This window comes from Passer montanus, unplaced genomic scaffold (genome assembly GCF_014805655.1).
Source record: "Passer montanus isolate IOZ18808 unplaced genomic scaffold, ASM1480565v1 scaffold70, whole genome shotgun sequence".
In the NCBI taxonomy this organism is placed as follows: domain Eukaryota; kingdom Metazoa; phylum Chordata; class Aves; order Passeriformes; family Passeridae; genus Passer; species Passer montanus.
The window spans coordinates 3894363-3919820 of record NW_024372148.1 but is presented as its reverse complement, the minus strand read 5'-3'; the positions used below and the strand labels follow the sequence as shown (position 1 = coordinate 3919820).

General features: G+C 39.8%; 1 protein-coding gene across 2 annotated transcripts; it reads right to left on the bottom strand.

The window, feature by feature from the left end:
• Nucleotides 1-137: 137 nt before the first annotated feature.
• On the bottom strand, nucleotides 138-25000 carry ABHD3 (abhydrolase domain containing 3, phospholipase). 2 transcript variants are annotated; one of them, XM_039730076.1, is made up of 9 exons: nucleotides 24713-25000; nucleotides 23005-23168; nucleotides 19681-19863; nucleotides 17917-17962; nucleotides 14978-15090; nucleotides 11240-11413; nucleotides 10461-10509; nucleotides 10211-10376; nucleotides 138-2224 (listed from the first exon to the last, which is right to left on the bottom strand). In XM_039730076.1, exons 1-9 carry the CDS (start codon nucleotides 24857-24859, stop codon nucleotides 2046-2048), a joined length of 1221 nt encoding a protein of 406 aa, XP_039586010.1. In that variant the 5' UTR covers nucleotides 24860-25000; the 3' UTR covers nucleotides 138-2045. The 2 variants fall into 2 exon arrangements, with proteins under 2 accessions (XP_039586010.1, XP_039586011.1); XM_039730077.1 differs by lacking the exons at nucleotides 14978-15090; nucleotides 17917-17962 and having other exon boundaries at nucleotides 24713-24990.
• Between the last annotated feature and the right edge of the window lie 458 nt (nucleotides 25001-25458).

The following is a 25458-nucleotide window of genomic DNA, read 5'->3' as shown; positions in this document are numbered from 1 at the left end:
GGTACAAGGACACTGTATATTGGCGGGGGGAACACCAGCTTTACAGATTTTTGCTTGATGTAGCTTTAAAGATAAATGTCTCATGGAGATCTGTATAGGGATCAGACATAAATTAAGACAGTGCAGAGAGACAGAAATTTTGGCATTAATCATAATACTTTTATTTAAACAGTAAGGTGTGATTTAATGTAAGTGGTTTTATTTTTATTAATACTATATGCTGAATTTTGAACAGTACTGTACCTAAACAATTTTACAAATATAACACTAAATACACTTTTTATTGCTCTTTTTTTTGCATGAACATAAAACCTGGAAATGAATACAAGAATAAATAAGGCACCCTACTAATATACTATTTTTCTGTATTGTAGTAGCATGCAAAAAATTTCATTTTGCTTTTGCAAGTCACCTTCCTCATTTTTCTTATTAGAGAAAAAGTAAGAGTACATTATTTGGGGAAGTGCATGTTTGAAAAGTCAAAACTTGAAAGCACTTTTTAATTTTCTTAATTCAACAGTCTACCTTACAAAACAGCTCTCGTATAGCATGTCCTAATTTCTTTTTCTAAAGACAAAAAGTATTTTTGTTCTTCCTTTGCTGTTACTAGGAAACATGCCTTGCAAGAGGAGTGTTCACGTACTGCTTGAGACAAAAGACCTGACTTGCTTTTTTTAGCTGCATTTTCTTCTTGTACTGACCCCACTCAAAAGATAAAAATAAAAATGCAGAGGCATCTTTCCTGACTTCTTGTATGTGGCTGGGCCCAAATCAGTGATCAGCAAAAGATGGGAGCTCCACAGATGCTGCTTAAGGGCCTGTTCTAAATTTCAGTATGCCCTAAATTAGGGCTTCCCAACAGTTTCAAAATACATTCTGTCCAAGTGTCCTTTCTCCACACTGGCTGTCGCTCTGTCAGGGCTCAGGAGAACAGCGATGCCTCAGCCACCCTCACAAACTTGTAAGCTGCTAGGGCAGAACTTGATTTGCAGTGGCTTCAGTGATTTGACAACCTACTGCCAAAATGGTGACAAATGATAAAATAAACAAACCAGAGGCACAACTCTGACCTCATCCCAACTTTCTTTAAACATTTTGTTCCATTCTTTTCAGAAATGATATTAGACAAAAGGTTTGAATTTGTTTTTCTTTTTTAATCTAAAGCAGATTATATAATAATTTCTTGATGCTCTAATATTCATTCTTTAAAACTGAAATGTTCTTGCAAGGTAATATAAACATAGCAGGTTCAATCACCGAGTTTACCAGTTATATGAAGTATGTGTTACTTACTTATGTGACAACACCCAGCTTTACATAAACTCTGAAATGCAAAATGTCTTTTAATTACATAAGTTATTACAGTACTGTTTTAAAGGAATCTTTTGGTTATATGTAAACACTATAAATTAGCTCTTTAAAAAATAACCATGTAAGACAAGTATGGCATTGACATAGTTTAAAAAACAATAAACAGTCCTAAATCTGAATACTCTCAGGGCAGAACAGCAAAAGCAGGTATCAGTCTAATGCTGTGGAATAATAACATGCTGAAATTTTGACTTATTTGAAGAATCAGTACTTTTATTTGATCCCTCCTTTTGTTTTATTATTTTAACATTTTCACCTTTAGTGCTCTAAGGAATGGACCAAGTGGTACTATATGTGAAAGAATAATATAAGATCTTTAGAGTATTGCCATTCTAATAGTAAAAGACATCTAAATAAAATCTCCTAAATACATACTGGTTTAAATTAAAATCCTGAGGAATTATAATCTCTCTACTTGATAGTTTTGGTTAAGTGCAATTTGATGTATGCAGAACACTGTTTCATTTAAGGTCATTCATAGTAAGGCATATTAAAAATAAATATAAAAGTGACAACATAATATTTAGTTTCTTGCTACAAAATCTTAGGCAAAAATATTTTTGCATGTAGTAATAGACTTTATCCATTTGCTGGCTTACAGGAGTTAAAATTTGTGCACTAAGCTTGACTGCCCTTGTCAGAATGTGCCACTGTGCTATTACAGTGGTCCAAAGCTACATGCTGAAGATTTTATTTCCATGCTCAAACACAGCTTGCACAAACTGCTTGAAGACTCTGTCCATGTAAGTGCACTTCCTTGGCCATATTCCTTCCAGAAAACCGATATGGCCTCCGCATGAAGTCAGGACCAAAGCAACGTTTGCGTTTTGTTTGGCAGTTTCTACTGGTATAGCTAAAAGGGGGGAAAAACGTTTTAAGTCCTTAACCTTCTGTGAAATGCCAGCCATTGAAAAGTTTCTTTTAAACATTTCTCATATTATGTATGAATATTAACATTAATACACATTTAAATGTACACAACATTAATATACATTTAAATGTCTTACAGGATTTAGAACCACGGCTGTAATAAAAGCCATTTTTCTCTTCATCATTAACTCACCTTACATGTGTGGGTTTTTTTTTCCCTTGGCTGCTGTAAAAATTCCAGCTTCACCTGTCTTTCACTCACACTGATGGAACAGCACCCATGTTAATGCATACTTAGGATTTGCTATAAACAGTGTAAGGACAATCAGCCCTCTAATTTTTAACTGTTATTGCAATATTCAACTTCAGAAAAGCAGAGGAACTGGGACCTCAGTTGCAATTGTATGAGACTCCAAGCACAGAAACTTTAATGTCAGGGTAAGATTTTAGTCTGTAGGATATCCTATCAGCTAATATAAAAGATTACCATTATATCCGACCTGCCATATGTTTATACCTGCATGTTTAAAACACACCATGCAAACACATTGGGGGAAGGTTCTTGCCCTGAGGAGCCCATAATCTAAGACACAAGGTAAACACAGAAAGAGGAAGGAGCAAACAACTGTACAAGGACACAGAAAGATGATCCCAGGAGATTAGTGGCTCTCTAGTCTCTGAAGAGTGACTGCTAGAAATTATTTTAGAATGTAGATTATTAGACTGGGTAGTACAAGGATTTTTCTTTTGCTGGGTTGGTTTTCCTGATCTGATTAGCACCCTAATCCAGTTCCCCATATTAATGCCAACATCTGAATAGTGGCAGCCACAGTCAGATGGAGCCCTCAGTGAGGTGGCCATTTCAGCAATAGCCTACAATTAGCCTGAAGTCATCAGTGAATGACACCTGAGATCTGCACTGATCTGGAAATGTGTAGGAGGGAGGCTTCAGTGCCTCCTGTTTTGACTCTGCATAGATGTGTGGCTTAATCACTTTCACCACCTGGGCAGTTCCCTTTCTGAAGGAAAACAGAGGTCACTTAGCACAGACTGACACCAGAGGAAGCAAATGACTTTACAAAGGATACTTGGTGTGATGGCACCACCCTGGTATCATTTGAACTGGTTGACACAGCAGTGGAGCTTTATATGAAGACTGCAAACACCACAGATCCATAAAAATTAAGTTATTTAAGAAAATTCTCTGGAGTTTTAGGTATGCTAAGTAGACATCTGAATAAACAGAAATCTCAGAACATTTCAATAAATAATGCATTTCAAATTTCCAGTTTTCAAGTAAGAAACTTTATGAAACAGAAAAAAAATAAAAATCATACAGATTTTTGATTATTCAAGATTGACAGAAAAAGCAACAGCAAAACAAAAATGCTTTGTCCAAAGAAGGGAGTAGCAGCAGTTTCACTGTGTTGTCTGAAAAAGGTTATGAGAAAAGAATAATGCTGATTTTAAGTCACATACTGCTCAACTAAAAATGCCTTGTCACTCCTACACTAAGCAGCAAGTCATTCACAAGATTTATATTACTTCTTCATTTACTTTAAAGTATCTTTTACTCAGATTCAATTTTGAGCATGTTCAGTTGTTCACATCCCTTTCTGATGGCACTTCCTTCAGAGACACCTTCCACTCATTCCTGTTTCTAGGAGTCAGCAAATGTATAAAGGGGTAAAGGAACAATCTCAAATGAATAGTCCCTATCTCTGCATATTACTGCCTACTTCATAGATCTTCTCCTTACTTTCATTTGGGTGCTGGCAAACTCGTAGCTGTGTGCTTGAGATGCCAGTTTGCCTTCATTTTCAGCAACTGGAGTAAGAGCACAGAATAACCCTTTGCTTAGCCAAAAAAGGACCCTCAGCCAGAGTAAGTCACAGGAGAACTTGAGTGCAATGACTGTGGCGAACAGCTGTGCAACTTAAAATAGATCAGGGCAGAAGCACTGGTCCTGTGGAGCCAGGGGAGCAGCCTGTGCCTCAGAGGTCCCTACCAGCAGTGCCTGGAACGACACGCTCTGTTCCACTCCAGGGCCTCAGCACGGATGCAAAACCAACTGCCTGCAGAGCTGGGTTAGTGTCTGTTGTGAAGGTGTTTTACAAACTCCCTGCCCATTACATTAGGTACCTGACCATGCCCTGGGGGAGCTCGGACTGAGCTCCAGAGAGCAATGGGGGCTCTCTTGCCAAATATGTGAGGTTCTTTACTACTCAGTGCTATCCCTTTCTTCCACTCTTTCCCTCCTTTCAAAATTGCAGACATCTAAGTATTTTGTAGATTCCAGCATTTACTAAGTGACTTTGATTCCTTACTAGGAGAAAGAAACTCTGCTTCTTACTGTTTCTACAAGAAATCCTCGGCTTTTCCTTTATTCAGCTGGAAAACTGAAAATGCTGCATGCAGGATCTGGCCCTTTTAAAGCAGTACTGAGGCCAGACTAAAAAGTCAATGATGTAAAAGCCTAGACTGGGGAATAGCACATGCTGAGAACATGAGATGCAGAAAACAATGTGTTATTTCTTGCAATCTAACACATGCATCATTTTCAGACTCAGCACGCGCTTGTCTGGAGTTTTGCCTGAGTTAATCTGCTCAGCAATCTCTGATCTGCCTCTCTTGGATTCTGTGGAGGAACACATTGCCATGTACAAAGAGAGTGGCTGCAATTCATGTCACCTTCTGCTGACTGCATAGGAATTTGCCCACTTATCTGTACCAAACCATCTGCTCTTCTTCACTCCAGTAGCCTGTGGTCCATGTTAAACAGAATCCCAAGAGAGAATTGGGGATCAGACACAAACCCCATGCCTGCTTCAGGCAATGAATCACACTTTCCACGCTCATTCTGCAGCTGTCTGCTTGGTCACTGAGGAGACTAATAAATAGGCTTCTGTGCAGGGTATGAGAAGGAATATATTGACCTCCAAGTACCAGAGATAGGTATGAGAACTCCATCAGTTCTAACAGATTCAGGATCAGCTGCTAACTGGACTGAACATACCTCTTCACTCGCTAAAATGTGCAAAAACATCACAGTCATTCAGTTTGGCAGACTAGTGGCAATGTGTAGGGAGAATGTCCCTTCCTGATAAGAAACTGCTTTGCTGGGGGATTAAAAGGGAGATCACAATAAATGTCTCCTCTACTGTGCCAACCCAGCTGGGGAAGCCCTTACAGGCCACCAAACTCACCATGACCTCTGCATGCCTGTCATTCAGAGGTTGCCAGTGTAATCATGGCTCCCAAATCAGATTGCTGGTGGTCATTCATTCCCACACTGCTTGGCAATACTGTAGTAGGTGCCACATGCTGCCTGCCTCCCCTAAAGTGGCTAAAGTGGCTCTTTCCTGGAAGCCTACCAGTCCTGCACTAGAATACTCATTATTTTCCATGCCTGGTAAGGTGCAAGCCACATGCAGATCTTTACAAATATCATATTCCCATTCCTAAAATTCCCTCTATTTGTCCATGTAACTCCTCCCCAGCAGAGTTTTTTGCTCTGGAGGTTCTCAGAAGAGAATTGAGTATATTGTGTTGCTCCTCAGTGCCAAAATGCAAATGATGCTTGGCAGTGGTGTTGTACTTTTCTCAAGGCTGTTCCTGTTAGCCATCCAATAAATAAAACCACAATGCAACAGAGTAAATTTTGTAATGTAAAAGGCAGATTAATGGAGCACTGGATGTATGCGTTCTAGGAGATAGGATTGCATGCCAAAAGATACCACTGTTCATTTTTGTCCACACATAACCTTGTACTTAAGTTTCTTTGGGCCAAAATCTGTACTGCTGTTTGATCCAGCAACCACAGACCTGATTTGTGATCACAGAACCACAATGTGAATACTTATATGCAGAATTACTTCATTTAAAGCCAATTTGTTGTACATTCTTTGGCAAAAAGAAGTTATTATTTTCTTAAAGAACAAAAGAAGAAACATATAAGTCACTGCTGTCAGATAGTCCATTTTTTGCTTCATTTCCTTCTGTTCCTTAAACTTTTAACCAAATTATTATCTGTCTATTTCTTGGTCATGTGGTCTCTTCTGACAACTGCATTCAACTGTGCTATTTATGTAACAGGATGTACACTAACACATAAAACAATTCAAATTTGAATTCAGGGGGACACAAAACTTCAGAGAGTTCAATAAAATATATATAACTGAGCTTCAGACATGCACTTATTTGTCACAGTGGATCAGGAGGGAGCTGGCATGGTACCTGGCTCCAAGGGCAGGCTTCCAGCTCAGGCACAATGCTCATCAGCAGCAATTAGCTAAGCATTAGTATAGTGAAATTCAAGTCAGATGCCTAATACACTGCTTAAAGTCTCTTCAGAGAAAAATGCCACTTCAGATGAAAAGTTAAATGTGACAGTGATAATGAATGCTATCACATCATCTTCCTGATTTATTTTTCACATTTACAAAATACAAGGGCTTGACTTGGCTTTAATACATATTTCCTAAAGCAGTGGTTTGTTTAAATTAGCTCTGGTGAGAGAAGTGTCATGCAATGAAGAAAGCATTTGTTTTCATTAGTCAGTATTATGCAATATGAGAATTGCATTCCAGAATTAAACTACAGATACATCAGCTGCCAAGCTCTGTGAACTTTAAACAGCAACATTAAGGAAGGACTGCAAATTGATTGCTTCTTCATAATACTGGATTGAGGTCAAATGGCACATTTTCACAATATATTTAAAAATAACTGCTGGGAAGTACAAAGTGTACCAAAAAGCACATGAGAAGAAATTATCAGGTAGTAACAAACAACTGAGGCGGCATCTGCACTTTTTAAGGGAAGTATCTCTTTAGATCCACATTATGTAGTGACAAAGCAGACTTGGGTTTGTATCCCTCAAGCTCTGTTACTGGAAGATAGATGTGCCTGGCTTTATAGAAACAATTTAAACACAAAGGAATTCTGGCACAGCTTTCTCCCTGATGAGTTTTCTAGGCTGGTTTCCCAGCTCTTGGAAACCACAGCCATCTACAAGAGAACTGGAAGGTAGCTCAAAAGCTGGTAGGTATTACTGGGAGAAATGAGGCATGAAATAACCAGTCCCCAAAGTCAACAAAAGGCTGGGATTTGGATGACTATGGCTTTGAATCCATGATACAGTTGTGAGTGGAAACTGCCTTTGGTTGCCACAAACTTCTGTATGTCCACACATAGAAGTTTTTAAGTTAGATAAAAAAGCCACTTGCCAGAATAAATTCACCTCCAAGACTAACACCAGCCCTTTATGTTTGCTAACATAAAACAGCTCACAGAAGATGTCAAAATGTCAAGATGAACGAACTCCAGTAACTAATGGCAGCATACATAAATCCCAGGCTGCTAATTAGGGGTGCTCTGTTTCTCCTGCCAGCACAGCACAACAATTCCCAGCGAGGGTACACAGCACAAATGAAAAGGGAGCCCAGGATAGACAGATATAACAGAGTCATGCTATTAGCAGGAAATCATCGTCGTCCTGGTGGCCCTTTCTGAGGTAAACTTGTCTCCACAAGTACAAGGGTTTACAGCTAACAGCATTAACTCTGTGAACAAGGAATAAACGAATGCCTAACCACCCAAATATCTTCATGGAGAAAGGCTGGTTGCCATCAGAGTTTTAAGAGAAGATGGACTGTTATTACAATAGACTCTTACCACTTCTTGCTTCAGAAGTACTGGTGTTCTACCTTGCCCCCCTCTACACTTCAAGACTTCTAAGGCATCCTCACAATAGTTTAGATACCTACATTTACACAAACAACCATCCCACTGTTCACCAAGACTTGTGTTACTTTCACAAAAGAGCTTCAAGGATTGAGAGATCTACTACAGGTGTACTCTAAGGGGACTCAATCTTTGAGTACGCAAACTACACATCACAGAACTGCTGAGGCTGTAAGAGACATCTTGAGATCATCTAGTCCAACCCCTGGCTCAAACAGGTTTTCCATAACTGTGTCCAGTAAGGTTATGAGTATCTCAATAGATCAGGAGACCACACAAAGTATGCCAGCATTTGACCATTCTCACTGTAAAAAAAGTGTTTTCTGGTGTTCAGGTTGAATGTCATAGGGTCAGATCAATAGCTGGCTCTTGAGAGCTGGAGATAAAAAGGGGATGGAGTATCTGCACTAATTTTCATCTAGGTAACAAATATCCCAGTCCCAGTCATAATGGGCTGGGAAAGGTTAACAAATCTTTCAGGGACTGAGGCATACTGACTGGTTTACTGCTGTTGTCACTATGCTAACTAGGTAGACCCTGCCACAGTTATTACTTAACTTTAGACAGAAACCACAAACTAAGCTAGTGCTAAACACTAGCTTGGTGAAGCCATTGCTCCTTCTCTCAGATACTCTGTGAAAGGAACACGGCACAGCAGGTGACCTCCCTACAGTACTATGGGGAAAGTAATCTCCAGGGTCCTAAGATCTATAAAAATTATCTTCAGAATCACTAGCCAGATTTTATACTTGGTTATTGATTTTAGGGTCACAACCTATTCATTCTCATTTTTGGGCCATTATAAACTGAGACACCAAGCAACTGTCTGATTTCAAGGAAAAAAAATCTCACAGAGAAAATAAATACAAAGGGACTAACTCTGTTTCAGAAAGTCTTTGAACTGCAAAATTTTCAAGGTGCATACAGTATTCCACTATAATATTACTATGTTTATCCAGACCTTATTTTTTTTTAAGCCTCTGTTTTGGTCATTGTAAAGGATAGGTAGTTTGGCTAATCTAGAGTCACCATTTCCCCCCCTCATATTAGGTGTCTGTCACCTCTTTACATTGTTCATGCAAAGCATGGATGCTTTTTGTTCTAAAGAAGAAATCAGACTTTTTCTAGTGCAATCCACTGGAGCAGCCCTTTTCATGTCTCTAACATTTGTATCTAACTGGTCTTCAAACTATAAATAGTAATATGTGTGCATGTTTCTGCATGTGTTATACATCTGCACACAGATAAACAATACACACAGAAGTTTCTTCCAATTCTTTCATTTCTGCTTGTTGTTCTGATCTGTTTGCCTGCTCGCTTTGGTTTCATGACTCCTTCTACAACAATCTCACTTCACTTGTGGTGGCAGAAGAAAACTTCCCTGAAATAAATCAGCTGTATAAACTACATTTTTAAAGGCGTCAGGTACTCATTGCTGAAGACTGTTGCCTCAAACAGCTGTTCATCTCAGTGGTTTTCTTCTACATTAGCTTTTGTTCTCCTTCTCAGAAGCTATAACCAATACACAACCATCACCAACACACAGACCACAGGAACAAGCATATGTTTTCAGAATGGTTAGCAACAGGGTTTTGATCTTCAGAGGAAAAGAAAAATGTTCATAATGATCACATGTTTGGCATGAAACAGAAAGAAAATGGAAAATGGAGTTTTCAGCCTGTTACTTAGCTGATATTGATGATGCTTATTAATTTCAACCTGCCTCCTTCTAGGAGCCCACCTTGTGTGTATCTTTTTCCTTACCCTAGATTTTGGCCTACATGATTAGATATAGCTGATCTAACTTGGTTGGGTTTTTTTGCTTTTGATTTATAGGCAGAGGAGGTGACACTGAGATCAACAGATGAGCATTTCATGTCATCTCAAACATAAGCAACTCCCACACATTCTTTGTAGGGACTCAAAGAATGGCAATAAAAAAACCCACTTGTTTACACTTTAAATTCTGAATGTCTACACCCAGACAGAATGACATCAGAATCCAACCTTTTTTATGGGTTCTCTTCATACTTGGTGAACAGAAACAGGTGCTTCTCAGAGGGCACTACATCTGCTATCTTCCTTTCCATGGATGTTTTGATCCTATGGCAAGTAACATCTAAATACACTTCCACACATAGGTCTGAGTTTATTCTCAAACCTATGTGGTTTGTCTTAATGACTGCATATACAGATAAATATATTTTTAAAAGCCTAAACTTACCATGACCTGGTGAGAAAACATCATCCACAGAGTTTAGACATAACACTGGAATTCCTACTGACTTCAGCTTGCGACATGGGCTAGCATCTTCATAGTAATCATCAATTGAACGGTAGCCAAACATGACTGAAGTGAACTGCTTATCAAATTCTCTAATAGTTCTAGCCTGAAGTACAGAATTCAAACAGGGAACCATGTCAGCATTTGGAAAACAGCATCCAGCTCAAGCAGAAGTAGCATTTTCACATACCTTCATCACAAGATCCATATCAAATAATTTCTCCAACATTTGTCGATGCCTAAAAAGAAGAATATTAAAATTAGAGGGCTTGTAATTTTGTTATGTAAACCAACTTAGAAGTTCTCTGCTTTATAGATACATTTATAGAAGTAACTGTCTAACATGCTTGTTTTTAATTTTCTCTCTTATCAAAAATCTGTCTGGAATCCAAGAGCAGAATAATTGTTCATCCATATGTAGGTACATCCAGCAACATGGTAAAAATCTGTATAAGCCATGAGAAAGATGCCAAAGAAAAGAGAACTTAATATTTGGGAATACAAAATATACCCTGCTTTCATAAAGCCAATTATGAACTAAGCCTTTCTGTGCTTTTGCAGCCAACCCCAACTTAAAAAAATATTATATATGCAAATCTTCCCAAAGTCAATACACCCTGCTTTTATAAAGCCAATTATGAACTAGGCCTTTCTGTGCTTTTGCAGCCAACTCCAACTTAAAAAAAATATTATATATGCAAATCTTCCCAAAGTCAATATGTGCAAGTCTAAAAATTTTAAAAATCTATTTACTTCATCTATAGATACAGAAGTAAATTTGGCTTGTTGCAAGCCCCTTAGTTAGATTGACTTTCTTTAAAAGATCTTTTTGATTTCAAAACTTACCAAATAATGCACAAAGAACAACTAGAGTTGTTACAGCATTAATTTTGTCAGTATTTTTATATGTGCTGTGGATTTCATGTTAAAATCCTTCCACCTTGCTAAATAGTTCAGAAGGCAACTCACCTGCTGATAGAGGATTGTAGACAAGTGGTCAAGTAATAGTTGAAAAGAAGCCAGTTTAGTGGCTTCTCCAGAGATTCTATAGATTCAAAAACATTCCAACCCGCAGAGAAAATTGCAGCTGCCATTAAAGGAGTGTCTCTGCCAGTTTTTCCCAGGTAATTTAAAAGAAGCATGCTACAAATGAAAAAGAGAAACATACATACTATCAAACTGTTTGCTTCAATTTAGAGTAAATGTAACAGCCATGTTTTTGTCTGTTTTTCAATAGTTTCTGGTATGAGTCCTACAGTTGTACCCAGTACACCTAGAAGGTAGTCACCTAATCAACATATGACTCATGAAGTTTACTTTCTCTACTATCAGAGAGGAACAGGGTTCACTGTGTAGGGTGTGAGTAGGAGTGCATTTAGAAATAAAAATGTACTAGTCTTACTTAAATCACTAAAGGGAGGGAAAAGTCAAATGATTCTTACTCATGGAACAAATGTTCCCAAGTGTCAGCAACTTTACCATCTTACAAACTCTTGGTTTTCCAGATGTGATAAATCTGATCAGCATGCCTGACAAATGCAAGCTGCCCCTGGCACACCTGCCTCACTATGAAGAAGTCTTCTGAGATTAAGGTAGTACCATTACCTCACCTCACACATATGAAAGAACATAGCTCTTCTTTAACACAAAGTATGTGAAGTCTTGGATAATGAAAAAAACTAGAGAAACAAAATTATGACCCAAATAAATGGCTCAGGTCTTATCTTTCTGACCAGTTGCAGCTTACAGTCTCTACTGCTAATATACACTTGAGTTGAAAATGGGGGGAGTTCACAAGTATCCACCCTTCAAATGTAGAAAAAATGAAACAGCAGGAAGAGAGTAAAACAAAAATACTGGCGGAAAAGCTCTAAGTCTTCCTTTACTGCCTGAGACCATAAATTTACAACAAGCATTTTAATTCCAAATCTTCAACACAAACAACTACAGTTGATTAGTAACATTAAGATAGCTCCCTGGACTGCCACACTCTGTACCTTGGCTCATCTACTGTACTTCAGGAGACAGCAACCTTTAGCGAAGACATTATGAACCAGCCTTCCATCACAGAGACTTTATCCCTCTGCACTACCTACCACATCATAGGATGGCAGTCCAATAAACCAACCAAAAAAAAGTTGCATTAGCAGAAGCACTTCTCTAACAGAATTGACAGAGAATAGGTGGTAGAGAGAAGTTGTAGGAATCTTTATGTTACAAAATTAAGTCTCTTTCCACAATAATACCTACAGAAGACAGTGGAATAGGTGGTCTTTCATTTACATTTATATATGTCTGTGAAATGAGTATCTATTTTAATTCTAAACTGGGGTAGTGGAATAGGTGCACTTTAATTTACATTTATATATGTCTGTGAAATGAGTATCTATTTTAATTCTAAACTGGGGCAAATCTGTTTAATATAGACAATCTGACTATTCAGAAAATTCTGAAAAGCAACAGATGATAAAAAAATCCTGTAAGCTTAAGACATGTGGATGATTTTTGCAGTATGTCCCTGATGAGATCTTTGTTCCTACTTAATTTTAAACACAATGCTCCAATTAATTTTGAAGCAAGGAAATAGTTCTCATGTAGATGATTATAGACTATTGCAGTGTTCTGTACAATTAAGCATATGCTTTCTGGTTTTGGTTCAGGATTTTAAAAACATATTGGAGGGGGAAGGTGGAACACCTTGACTAAAATTGCCCAGTGGTGCTGGTTACATATGAACCAGGTACACAACACAGATTCCCTGTGCCATTGTAACAGACTTGGCTAGTATTTTGGATAAGCCAAGGACAGAAATTACACTAAGGACTGATGTGGCCTTTTGTATCAGTCTCAGAACTGTCAGCTTCTACCACCCCTTCAGCCTTTCATAATTGCCAGGCACAGGAAATTGTAGCCATCCCAGCATCAACTGCCACAGCAAGGCACAAGCAGACCAGATTTCTGGAGAGTGTTGAGGACAATATTTTGATATACAATCAAGAATCTAGATAGGAAAAATATTATTGGGATCTGCTATTCATATGTAAGGAAGAACTGGTCAGGTAGAGAAGATGCAGAACAGTCTTGGCCACTGAGATTATTTGATGGTGGATTTTTAAGATGAAAAGTAAGTGGATACGGTAAGCAGCAGAATTATAATACTGGAGAGAGCTGGCTTTCATTTGCTCCGGAATCTAGTTGGCAAGATCTTACATTAGATGGCTCTGATGAGCAAAGGGGACTTAAAGGATAACCAAACATAAAGCAGAAGTGTGATACATTCTGCTATGCAGGAAGTTGAGCAAGAGTGGCAGAAGACCACACGGAGGAAAAAAACTCTTCTGACCAATTTCAAGGAGGAAGTATCCTTAAGGTGGAAGACAGGTCATCTATCTGGGAAAACAGTCATTTCCCAAGCATGCAGGGATGCAGTTAGGAAAACTGAAGTTCAGCTGGAGCTGGCACAAGCAAGGGATGTGGAAAATAGCAAGGGAAAGGTTTCTGCAGCAAGAACAGCTTCTGTAAGTCTTTTGGTACAAAAGACGTCTCAGAACAAACACCATCCTCAGAACAAACAACATTCTCTTCTTTCCCCTTATCAGTGAAGCCAGTCATCTCTTCATAGAATGCAATCAGATCACCTGGGAATGTTTTGCCCTTGATAAAAACAGTCACCATTATTCCCCATATGCCTGGAAATAGCTCACAGAGGATCTTCCCAAAGAACTGAAGTTAGGCTGACTAGCCTTTTTCCCTCCTGGGACCACTAATCAACAGAACAGGGAACCTAGTGACTAAAGATTTGTGAAAAAGCAAAAAAAAATACCAGTCTTGAGCAAATATGTATTTATCTCAAAGCTCCTATAAGTCATTGATATAGCAAAGTAGTATAGTATAGTAGTCAATACATAGTAATATATATTAGTATCAATATATATGAACTGTATCTGCCCATCCCTCAAAAAATTTATCAGAGAAAAGGGGAGTCTCAGGAAGTTACCCCTGTGTCTGCAGTATTCCTAAGGAAAATTCTCCTCTGCTACGTTTTTTGTTAAAGAGGCTGCTGGGATATTTCTGCTAGATTCTAGCAGTGGGTTGTTTTTGTTTTTTTTTCTGCTAAGAAACTGTGCTATCATTGTCTGTTCTCACTGTGCTTTCTGGAGAGAAGCCAGGACACAGCAAGTCTTAATACCACAGGCTCTACCAATCCCTATCGGTTTGAACAACAATACTACTTCTTGCTTCTGAGCCAGACAGAGCAGATATCCACACCTCTTCCAGCCTAACCTACCCACACACTGCAGAACACAGAGTGAAGACAAATCTTATTGCCAGAGGTTGCTATGAAACATGGTGTATTAGCTCAAGATCCTGTTTTATATCCCTGTGTTCTGAAGATAGCCTCCATAGTTTCTGAAGACTGTATTGCCTACCTATTTGGCTGTCAATCTGCCTGTCACTGTTCCCTGTCTTTCTCCACCCTCCCTCCAGTTTTTAAATGCTAGCCAATTTCAACCTTCCCTGACACAGAGGTAAAAGCCTCAAAGATACAAAGTTTCTAAAAGTCTTCGGCATATTAACTTGTGGAGAGAAACCCAACTTGCTTGAAGGTCAGTAAGCAATGCAACTATTCCAGAGTAATAATTTACAATCAGGCTACACCAGTCTTATGATCACAGTTAAGCTGAGACTTGTGTTACACAACCTTACCCTCCCATAGAAACACCTGCTGCCATAAATGGAGCTGAGGGGTGCAAGCTGTGCACATGATGAATAACAGTCTCTAAATCCTCTGTGTTAGCTGCACAGTAAGTCCTTGGTGTCTGTAAGGAGTCAAGAGGGAAAAAAAATGCCATCATAAGCTTTTGTGTTATCCTTTAAGGACAAAGCAAACTGAATAGTGGATCATTATATAAGAAGATAAATTTAGCATTTATTGTGAAGCTTCACTAAATGGCAAATAGAAATCCAGAACATTTCACAAGGAGGTGAAGGAAGGAGTTATACTTATTATTGTTATAAAATAAAAGCAGTGACAGGTATCTTCAGTATCTGCAACCTCTAGGTCATTAGACAAAATCTGAAGAGAGAACAATGTGCTAAAGTAGACAGAACTAGATCAGAACTAGCTAGACAATGATATTTTTAAAATACCCCAAGGAAATGGAAACATTATAAATGCTGTGGTTTACAGAAAAAGAAGTTATAACAACAATTTTACTATATTCACCCACATTCAAATGCAAAAGAAACCATTAGATTTCAAGTTCTGTCAGTCAGCATTTGAAAACTAACCCATATTTAGATTCTACGTACAACACAACCAAATAAGCAGATCAATAAATTCCCCAGTATGGTTTACCTAATTTAGCAAAGTATTCTATTAATTAAAGCAATAAAACATATATTATCTGTTGTTTATCCACCATTAGTGTCTCTTTAAATCCTGAACTGAGACTTGGAATGACTTCTGCTGGCATCAGGTCAGGCAACCCCTTGGGTAAGATTTGGTTAACCACTTCCCTGCTATTGAAGGAGAAGCACAACTTTTGAGCTTCCCCTGCACAGACACCCGGAACAGTCCAGCCTGAGGGACTACCTGGAGCACTGTGAGGGAGACAAGTCCATTTAGGCACCATAAGAATCACAGTGACATAAGTTTTTTCCTAATGTGGTGCTGTCCAGATCTCATCTACAGAGAAATAAAGTTTTTAACTTTAGAGCTGCTTGGAACATGTTAATGACCTGGACTTAACTATAGGTACTGACTGAACTGCCAAAATTCAGTAAATATTAAAACTAAATATAAAAATACATAACTATGAGTGAATGGAACTTTTCTGTTGACTGAAGCAACAATGGATTTCAAGGGTGTTTTTTTAAATTGCTTTCAGTTAAACTGCCTGGCTCGATTTTAACAACACTAAACTAATTAAACAGAACACATTTAACAAGAATATTGAAATGTTATTATTATTGACGTCAAAGATGAGGAAATGGAAAGAAAAACTAAATCTAGAAAATTAAAACTGAAGACATTTTTAATTTCCATTTATGTCGCTTTTCCATTTCTCATCCACATTAATCACTCTTCACTGTTTAACATCCTATTATTTATAAAAAGTGTGAATATGTTTTATTTTAATGAAATAGTCAACCTTACAAGGAAAAATAAATTATTTTTGGTAACTAGGATCTAATGCATTCTAAGTGAAAGTATATTTGATTAAAGTTTATAAAACTAAAGCTATATCATCCATTTTAAATTCAGGTAATTCCAGACAGTTTAATGTTTAGCTATCTACACTTTGTATGAAGATATTTTAAAACACCATCTTGGCTCACAGTGGCTGTGGTCAATATAAAATTTGATTATTCCAGAGCAATAATTCACAATAGCTTTTATTAATCAATGAGTACAGTATTCTTTAAGCAACTATTATTTGTTGCAATTTTGAATCTATCTTTAAAGTGACTAGAAAAAGAACTACTTACATAACTAATTTCTACTGTGGTGCTTAACTATGCTTCAGACTCATTAAGCAGGGATTTTATACTAAAATGTTGCAACCTCTTTGCAGAAAATGTGATAATTTTAGCTGGTTTGCTGCACCACAAGAACTTATAAAGCTTAAAGATCTAAATCCGATTACAGTAAAATACACACAATGTATCCAAACAAGGGATCTTTTCTCTAAATGATTCAGAAATTCATCAATAAGGACTTTGTGTGTCACAAAACTGCTTTGTAGATCCATCTCCAAAAGTATGCAGAAAACTACTCTTAACATGGCAATATTTGCATTGAAATGCTTTATCTGATTATGAAAAAACATTCTGAGCTTTTTAAAGTTTGAACCAGGGGATTAAAAAAATGCTAAACAATACCAAGTATTATGCACATTCATTCCAGCTGCAGAATTGTCAACAGAACGCATAAGAAAAAACAAAGCTTATTCAGCAATATTTCATCATGCCTTGTCCCTAGCTGCAGAAAATGTTCAGCTTCAAGATTTTTTCATCTGAGGAATGGCCAGTTATTTCTAAGCAAACATGATATGTCTGTCCCAAAAAAAATGTCCTCTGTAGCTGAGTTTGTGTCACAATTGCTGAGAAAAATATGAGAACACATTTAGCTTTCAGGATACAGATATCCATGTAAAGCTGGTTCATTAATTTACTAACATGTGGTATGGATCAATTTTAATGGCACCTTTTTAACCATATAAAAATATAGTTTAAACTGGAAAAGAAATTACAGTGGATTATATTTGGATATGTATGTTAAATCAGTGGGAGAAAAATGCAATGACTGAGCAGAGATGGGCACATTTTAGATACTACACTATTTTTGGAAAGAAAATGGAAGGATTGTTCATTTTAGTGTTACAGATATTATTAATTGAATAATTTCCTAAAATGAAATGTTCAGAAAAAATTGTGTGTTGACCAGTTGACCTCTAGGGTTTCAAAACAAAAAATTAATATTGGTACATGATTGATCTACCAGACGGCTGAATTATCTTCTCTGCATTTTCAACCCATGCTCTGAGTTTCTCTCATTTAAATCCAACTGTACAAATAGGCACAAATGATTTCATAATTACCACTTATAAGAGAGAGATGTTTATCTTAGAAGTCATCCTTACCAAAAGCTCCTCGCCAGCAATTCCCCGATTGTTAAAAACCACGCATCTAAAAATTGAGACAGTAAATTCAATTGTGCACATTGTTAATTTCACCAAAAGAGATAACCAGCACACAAAAAATGAAAATGCATAAAGAAAAACGAGCCACTTCTATGAATAAGTTCAGCACATAAATATTTACAGACCTATAGATCCTAGAGGCTGACCTGTGTGGAACAAGCTTTATACCAAAAAGGAGTTCGCTGAGTTCAGTGGGACTGTCAGAGCTCTGTGATTTTTTGAGGTCAGATTGCAGGGTGAGAACCCCAAGGTTTAGCTGAAGGTAGTACAGACATGTCCTGCCTGCACTCTGCAATGAGCTCTGACAGTGCAGGGCACAGCCTAAAGCTGTGCTCTGAAAAAAGAACGTCAGAGATCCGTGTGTAGACATCCCCCAAAGCTACATAATACTATTAAATTGGAAGAAATGAGCCAAGTCAAAATGATAATGACAGCTGGATCTAAGTTGCAGGTTCTTGGGAATGTTTTTTTTTTTCATCTGGTACAGCAGAAGTTTCTGGTCTCTCTCTGTTGGTGAAAGTCTCTGAATCTTCTAGCAGTATCACCATGATCTAAGAATCCATAGTTTCTCAATAAATATTACTTTTCTATTGCTCTTCTACCATCTCACTGAAATAATTTTATTAAATAATATACATAGTTAGATGAGTTAAAGGCATGAAAGAATATTTATTTTGGTATTTTTCTCAAATGTTGCTATTTAAAAACAAAATCATATGATTCTCTTGAAATCTGACCTAAAGTTCCACTTTTTAATGGTCTACCTTCTTCCCTTAGGGGATGAAATGCAGATATAACTTCCAGTTTAAAAATTAATAGTAACAAGTTGTTGATTTTAGGGTTTTCCTCTGATATTTTTTACTGCTAAGTTTTAAGGTGATTTGAAAAGTACTTTGAACAATTAAAGTGCTGCTTTACATTCATAATTTAGTAAAGTAGTTATCCAAATAGAGAAGAGATAACCAAACATGTAGATAGAAGACAATATACACATATTCAAAGAACTTACTGGAGTCAGCACCAGAAGCCAATCTGCAAAGACAAAATCTAATATTCCAAATACAGATCCTGGAACAATGACAACTTATTTTAATGCGCAGCAGCAGCAGCAGCAGCAATATAGTTAAGTAAAGGAGTCTACTCATCAACTAATCCACTTATGTTACCCAAATCTGACCAGAAGCCTTAAGAATGAAACTAAATTACACAGTGACAATGAAGAGGTGACAGACCCCCTCAAATGCCATCAGTAAGAGTAGGCTAGCTCTCCTTTCTACACCCAGGAATTTGAGGCTGCTGAATCAAGCAGTTTTGGCATTCAGAAGCTGACCTCCTCCAAGGCCTACTGCCAGCAACCCATCCACACAAGTCTTCTTGGAGCTGAATACAAACCCTTTCCCTAGGAAGTGTAAAGGTTAACACCAATAAAATATAATGACTTAAGAAGCAGCAGCAAAGCCCTATACAGATTTAGCTGGTGTTCACTGCAATCTCTGGGGCACATCTGTAGATATTAAAACAGCCCTTCCAAATGTACTGCCTGTTATATAATTCCACTATGATTATTATTGCTAACAACACTTTCTTACATAAACTACTGTATTCAGATCTCATTTGCCTTAGGAATGTATCTGATACATATACATACTGATATTGGATCCTGCCAGAAGCAGCAAAATGAATAGCAGTGAAAAACAACAGTACCTATATCCCAGTGTTTCACTTTGATGGATCATATGAAGAATGTAGGATTCCTTGCTTGTTCCTGTCAGGCCAGGCAATAACAGGACAGTGGGTCTTGTGCTGGCATCCGGATAATATGAGCTGTCATTATTATCAAACCAATCCAACGAAATCTGTCCTCCATCTGCTGTTTTAATGAGCTCACTGAAAGGTACATTTTAAGACAACATTGATTAGATTGAAAAATACATACATGCTATTAAGAGTGCTTGCAGTTTACAAATTAAGAGGTATGAATTCTGCATTTTTCATTATGTTTTAATACTCAAAGTGCCACCTGACTAGGCATGTCTGCATTCAGAAGGAGTTACACCTACAGCTGACAAGAGTTAGAACAGTCAATTTGCAGAGTAATTCCCGTTCAGTAAATGAAGACAGTAAATGAAGACATGGCCTTTCATAAATTGCTGCTGATGTACTGGAAGCTTGTAACTAATGTGATTTTTGGCACTGCCTTGTGTTTTATACCAGCATTTTTGTGTACTGCAGATTTCCTTTGAATCATCTAAGAATCTTTTGATAGCACACATCCAAAGAATGTATGTAGAATGGATTGTTATGTTTCAAACATGCAGAACACAGACACACACTGCTGCATCTTTCATCCTGTATCACTACAAACTGTGCTAGAATGCACTCTTATAGCATATATCTTAATAATGCAACAAATATTGTAATATCTCAGGAAGATATGCATGCATTAAACAATGACAAAAAGGTTTTGTTCTTTTTTTTAGAAATATACAAATCTTCCCACTTCCTGGAAATTTGAACAGTTAAAGTGCTACTTTACTTTCATAATTTAGAGAAGTAGTTATCCAAATGGAGAAGAGATAGCCAAACTTGTAGATAAAAGCTAATATATTCATATTTGAATGGTTGGAGGGAGTTGGTGTAGAAACTGCTGAAATGTAAGCCTACCTGGCATTTGATTTTTCTTTTGAAATTCTTGGTAGTGACTACTGCAGATTTTAAAGGTGACCAGCCTTGTCAGACTCATTAGCTCAGCTTTGCCCTTTTTCAGTAATGGGAAGTAGATGCACTGCTACTGAGTACTGCCAACACAATGTTGCAAAATAAGCACTGCTCCACAGAACTATGTTTCTTTTCTCAAATCCCTTGAAATAAAAGTGTACAAGAAGGACTAGAAGTGGACATGGCCATACCACTGAAATGTTTCCTAGTTACTAAAACTAAGGGAAGCTGCTAAATGCTAAATCTATTCTACCATGCAAGCAGAGCTGAAACAACTTGTGTTGCATCCAGGTTCCGGCGCATAAAAGTCCTTCTCCTTAGGTCTTGTGCCAAATGCCTCATTTGCCAGACTAAGTCTCATTTCTGTGTGAAAGAGATCAGCTGAGGACAAAAAAATAAATATAAGGGATTTTTTTCCTTCTTAGAGTGAGGGAAATGTTGCTTCTGTAGGCATGCCTCTTAGGCATGAAAGAACACAACAAAAATTCCACAGGTAAAAGTTACTCTGAAAATCCCAGAAGTTCTGTATATTCAAAACAAGGCTGAAAGTGGCCATGCTAAGGTACAACATATTGTACCTTAATGGACAGATACAGTGACTGCATGACCTTTGCAAAATTCTGGCATTTGAACACCAGAATATTTGATAAGCCAAGTTACTGTGCTGCCATTCAGAGGGGCCTCTACAGGCTGCAGAAATGGGCTGACAGGAACTTCATGAAGTTCAGTGAGGGGAAGTGCAAAGTCCTGGGCCTGGGAAGGAACAGCCAGGAGAGACTGCCCATCTGGAAAACAGCTTGGCAGAAAAGAACCCGAGGGTGCTCCTGGTGGACACCCAAAATTCCACAGTTAAAAGTTATTCTGAAAATCCCAGAAGTTCTGTATATTCAAAACAAGGCTGAAAGTGGCCATGCTAAGGTACAACATATTGTACCTTAATGGACAGATACAGTGACTGCATGACCTTTGCAAAATTCTGGCATTTGAACACCAGAATATTTGATAAGCCAAGTAAAAATTCCACAGGTAAAAGTTACTCTGAAAATCCCAGAAGTTCTGTATATTTAAAACAAGGCTGAATGTGGCCGTGCTATGGTTAAGTTACAACATGTTGTACCTTAATAGACAGATACAGTGACTGTGTGACCTTTGCAAAATTCTGGCATTTGAACACGAGAATATTTGATAAGCCAAGTTACTGTGCTGCCATTCAGAGGGGCCTCTACAGGCTGCAGAAATGGGCTGACAGGAACTTCATGAAGTTCAGTGAGGGGAAGTGCAAAGTCCTGGGCCTGGGAAGGAACAGCCAGGAGAGACTGCCCATCTGGAAAACAGCTTGGCAGAAAAGAACCCGAGGGTGCTCCTGGTGGACACTATGTTGAACATGAGCCAGTAATGTGCCCTTGCAGGCAAGAGGGCCAAAAGTCTGGAGACTGTGGAGGCTTAGGAGTACTATAGCCAGCAGATTGAGGGAGATGATCCTGCCCCACTATGGAGCACTGGTGAGGCCATACCTGGAGTAGTTAGTCCAGCTCTGGGCTCCCCAGTCCAAGGCAGACATGAACATACTGGAGATAATCCAGCAAAGGACCACAAAGATGATGAACAAACTGGAGCCTATCTCCTATAAGAAAAGGCTGGGACAACTGGGACTGCTCAGCATGAAGAAAAGGCATAGGGGGAACTTAGCAATGTGTTACATACCTGAAGGGAGGGTGCAAAGAGGATGGAGCCAGGCTCCTTTCAGTGTTGCCCACTGACAAAAACAAGAGGCAATGTGCCCACCCTGAAGCATGGGAGGTTCCCTCTGAATATCAGGAAACAAATTTTTAATGTGAGAATGCCCCACCGAGCCCTGGCACAATTTGCCCAGGGGTACTGTGCAGTCACCATCCTTATGGAAATCCTTATGGAAATCCAAAAGCTATGTTGACATGATCTGGGGCAACTGGCTCTGGGTGACCCTGCTTGAGCAGGGCAGTTGGACTAGGTGACCTCCAGAGGACTTTTAAGACCTCATCCACTGTGTAATCCCGTGAACATATAACCACATGAGTTCCTATATTGTCACATATATTTCAATGCTAAAAAACTCTGAGCTAAAACAGGACCATTTGGGAACATGGTCCTTTCAAACCTACTTCATATTAAATCCATGATAAAGGCAGTCCCAAGTCTATGACAAAGTTGTAAAGGTGGGCATAAAGCAAAAAAGCTAGGCATGAACTTGAGCAATGACAGTGGGTGTGACACAGAGTAAGAGAATACTTGGATATCAAATCAATCACTTTCCAGAATAAAGGCACTTACTTCCTGTACTGTACTTGGGGTCTAGACGTGATAAAGGGGCGCAGGAGTGTCTGTACCCGACCTTCCCAGCACCAAATTGTGGGATAGTAAGTTTCTGTCACAACAGGGCAATATTCCTCGAGAAAGCGGCAGAAACGGTCATTGCTTGCCACCAGCTGGGGTTTCTAGGAAAAGAGACTGCAGTCAGACATGGGCATTCTTCTAAAACAAATTTAAAAAGCAAATAAATAAATAAATAAATAAAGCTTATTTAAATCCTCTCTCAATTAACTAATTTATTTCATATAATGATTTGCAATGCTCTTACCTTTAATGGTACAGGTAAATGAAAACCAAACAAAATACCAAAATGCCCAAGCGAAAAGTGAAACCCATTAAACATCATGGATTCTTTATGTATTTCTAATAACATCAGGATCTATCTCTAATTTTACCAGCATTGTTCCTTCACTGACAAATTAAAATCACACTGTTTCTTAGTAAACAAGAAAGATTTTACCAAGTCTGTTTTCTTGGACCACACAAAAATGGCATTTAATTCATGCATGCACTTTGACAGCAGTACCTTTTTCAGCCTGGTAGGACACTTCTCCTCCCATCTCATTCTACAGTACACAAGTGCACCGGTTCCTGCTCTCTAATAATGCTCTGCATGCAGACAATTTGCTTCGAGTTTCCATTTGTTTACCAATTAACATGGAAAAGTCCCTGTTTTCCAAACATCTCAGGTTCTACCAACCACATTTCTTATACCTCTCTGTTACAATGACTCCCCAGCATGCAAGCGTTAATAGGACAATAACACATGCTTTCAGGAAAACCATTCCACATAAACAGCTGTAATGGCACATCATCCCTTCGTTTTTCTCCTCTGACCAAAATCAAGTACTCTCTTCTCTGTGAAGAGGAAGGTTATGTTCCCAGCGGTTCTCTGAAGGACTGTAGCAACACTCAGATCCTCGACGGTCAAAACCCTTTTGATATGCGTATTTTCAATTGATTACGCATTCAACGAGGCGCTCTCACCAGGGGGCCACTTCAGATCTCGTCAGGCTCACTGTATCCAAGTAATTTGCGATTGCCTAATTCATCCGTAGAACTACTGCTGATGAGGAGATGCCCAAGAGTGCTCCAGCCCCCAAAACGCTGCCATGGTGCCCCCAGAGGTACTTAGGATGGTACCGACGGGGACACAAGGGCAGCAAAACTACTTTATCGCTTGCCCCGCTACTGAACCAAGTAGGTCGGGTTTGTGTTGTGGAGGGCAGTCTCCTAACCTCCCTCTCCAAACCATGGCACCCGGCCAAGCTCTCCAACTGGTACAACCGCATTTTGGGGACTGCCGAGACCGGAGCCCCTTCCCCTCGCAGCCCGAGCAGGACCGGGGGAGCCTTCCCTCACCGCAGGCCGGCGGCCTCCGGGGGTCAGCGGCGGCCCCTGCGGAAGGCGCAGCCCCGGCGGCCGGGGAGGCTGCGCTGCCGGGCCCGTGTGGGGTTCCAGCGGGGGTTCGGCCGGCCGGGACCCCGGCGCGGCACCTCCAGGGGACGGACGAGGGATTTGAGGACAAGGCGGCCGCAGAACCCTGCCCCCCCCAGCCTTTTCAGGTGCGATCCCCTCCCCTGCGGGCGGGGGTCGCGGTGACCTTCGGGACTGTCCCCATCGGCGGGACACCTGCGGAGCCCGCCCGCCCCGCCGCCCTCCCGCTCACCTTGGCGATGCTGTTGAGGTAGTAGCAGGCGTAGGCGACACCGAAACCCAGCACCAGGGACAAGCCCACGCCGGAGCCGAAGAACCCCACGCGGACCTGGCTCTCCAGGTAGAGGGAGAGCTCCCTGGTCAGCACCTGCCAGTCCATCGCACACGGGGGACGGCACGGCAGGACACCACACCCCGGCTGCCGCGGGCGAGCCCACCCCGGCGCCGAGGGAGGAGGAGGAGGAGGAGGAAAGGGAGAAGGAGGAGCTGTTGGCCGCCTCCCGGCGCCGCTGCCCGCGGCCCGCTCCGCGCTGCAGCGCCGCCCCGCCCGGGGCTGGCTTGGGGTGGCCGGGGCCGCGCTGGGTCGCAGGCTGCCCCGCGGGGGACGCGGTCCTGAGGCCGGCTGCTCCGCGGCAGTGCTGCCGGCATGGGCCGCCCCAGGGCAGGTGACATCTCGGTGCTCCTTCGGTGTCACCTTGCCCCGTCGCTTTGCCGGGAGGGCAGAGAGGGCGTGTGGGGTTGAGATAGGAAAGGGACCGGTCCAAAACCGTAAGGAGCAGCTGATGCAGGCGTGTGGAAACTCAGTCACTGCCGGGCAGGGAAGGGGGAACACGGGCTTCCCAATGCAGCAGTGGTTAATCAGCAATCTCTAAATATTTTACGTGAGACAGAAGTGTGCTACCGCTCTTCCACTTATCACTGCTGTTACAAGGCATTAGTGAAGACCAGAGAGGAGTAGAGCTATCTCCAATTCCCAAG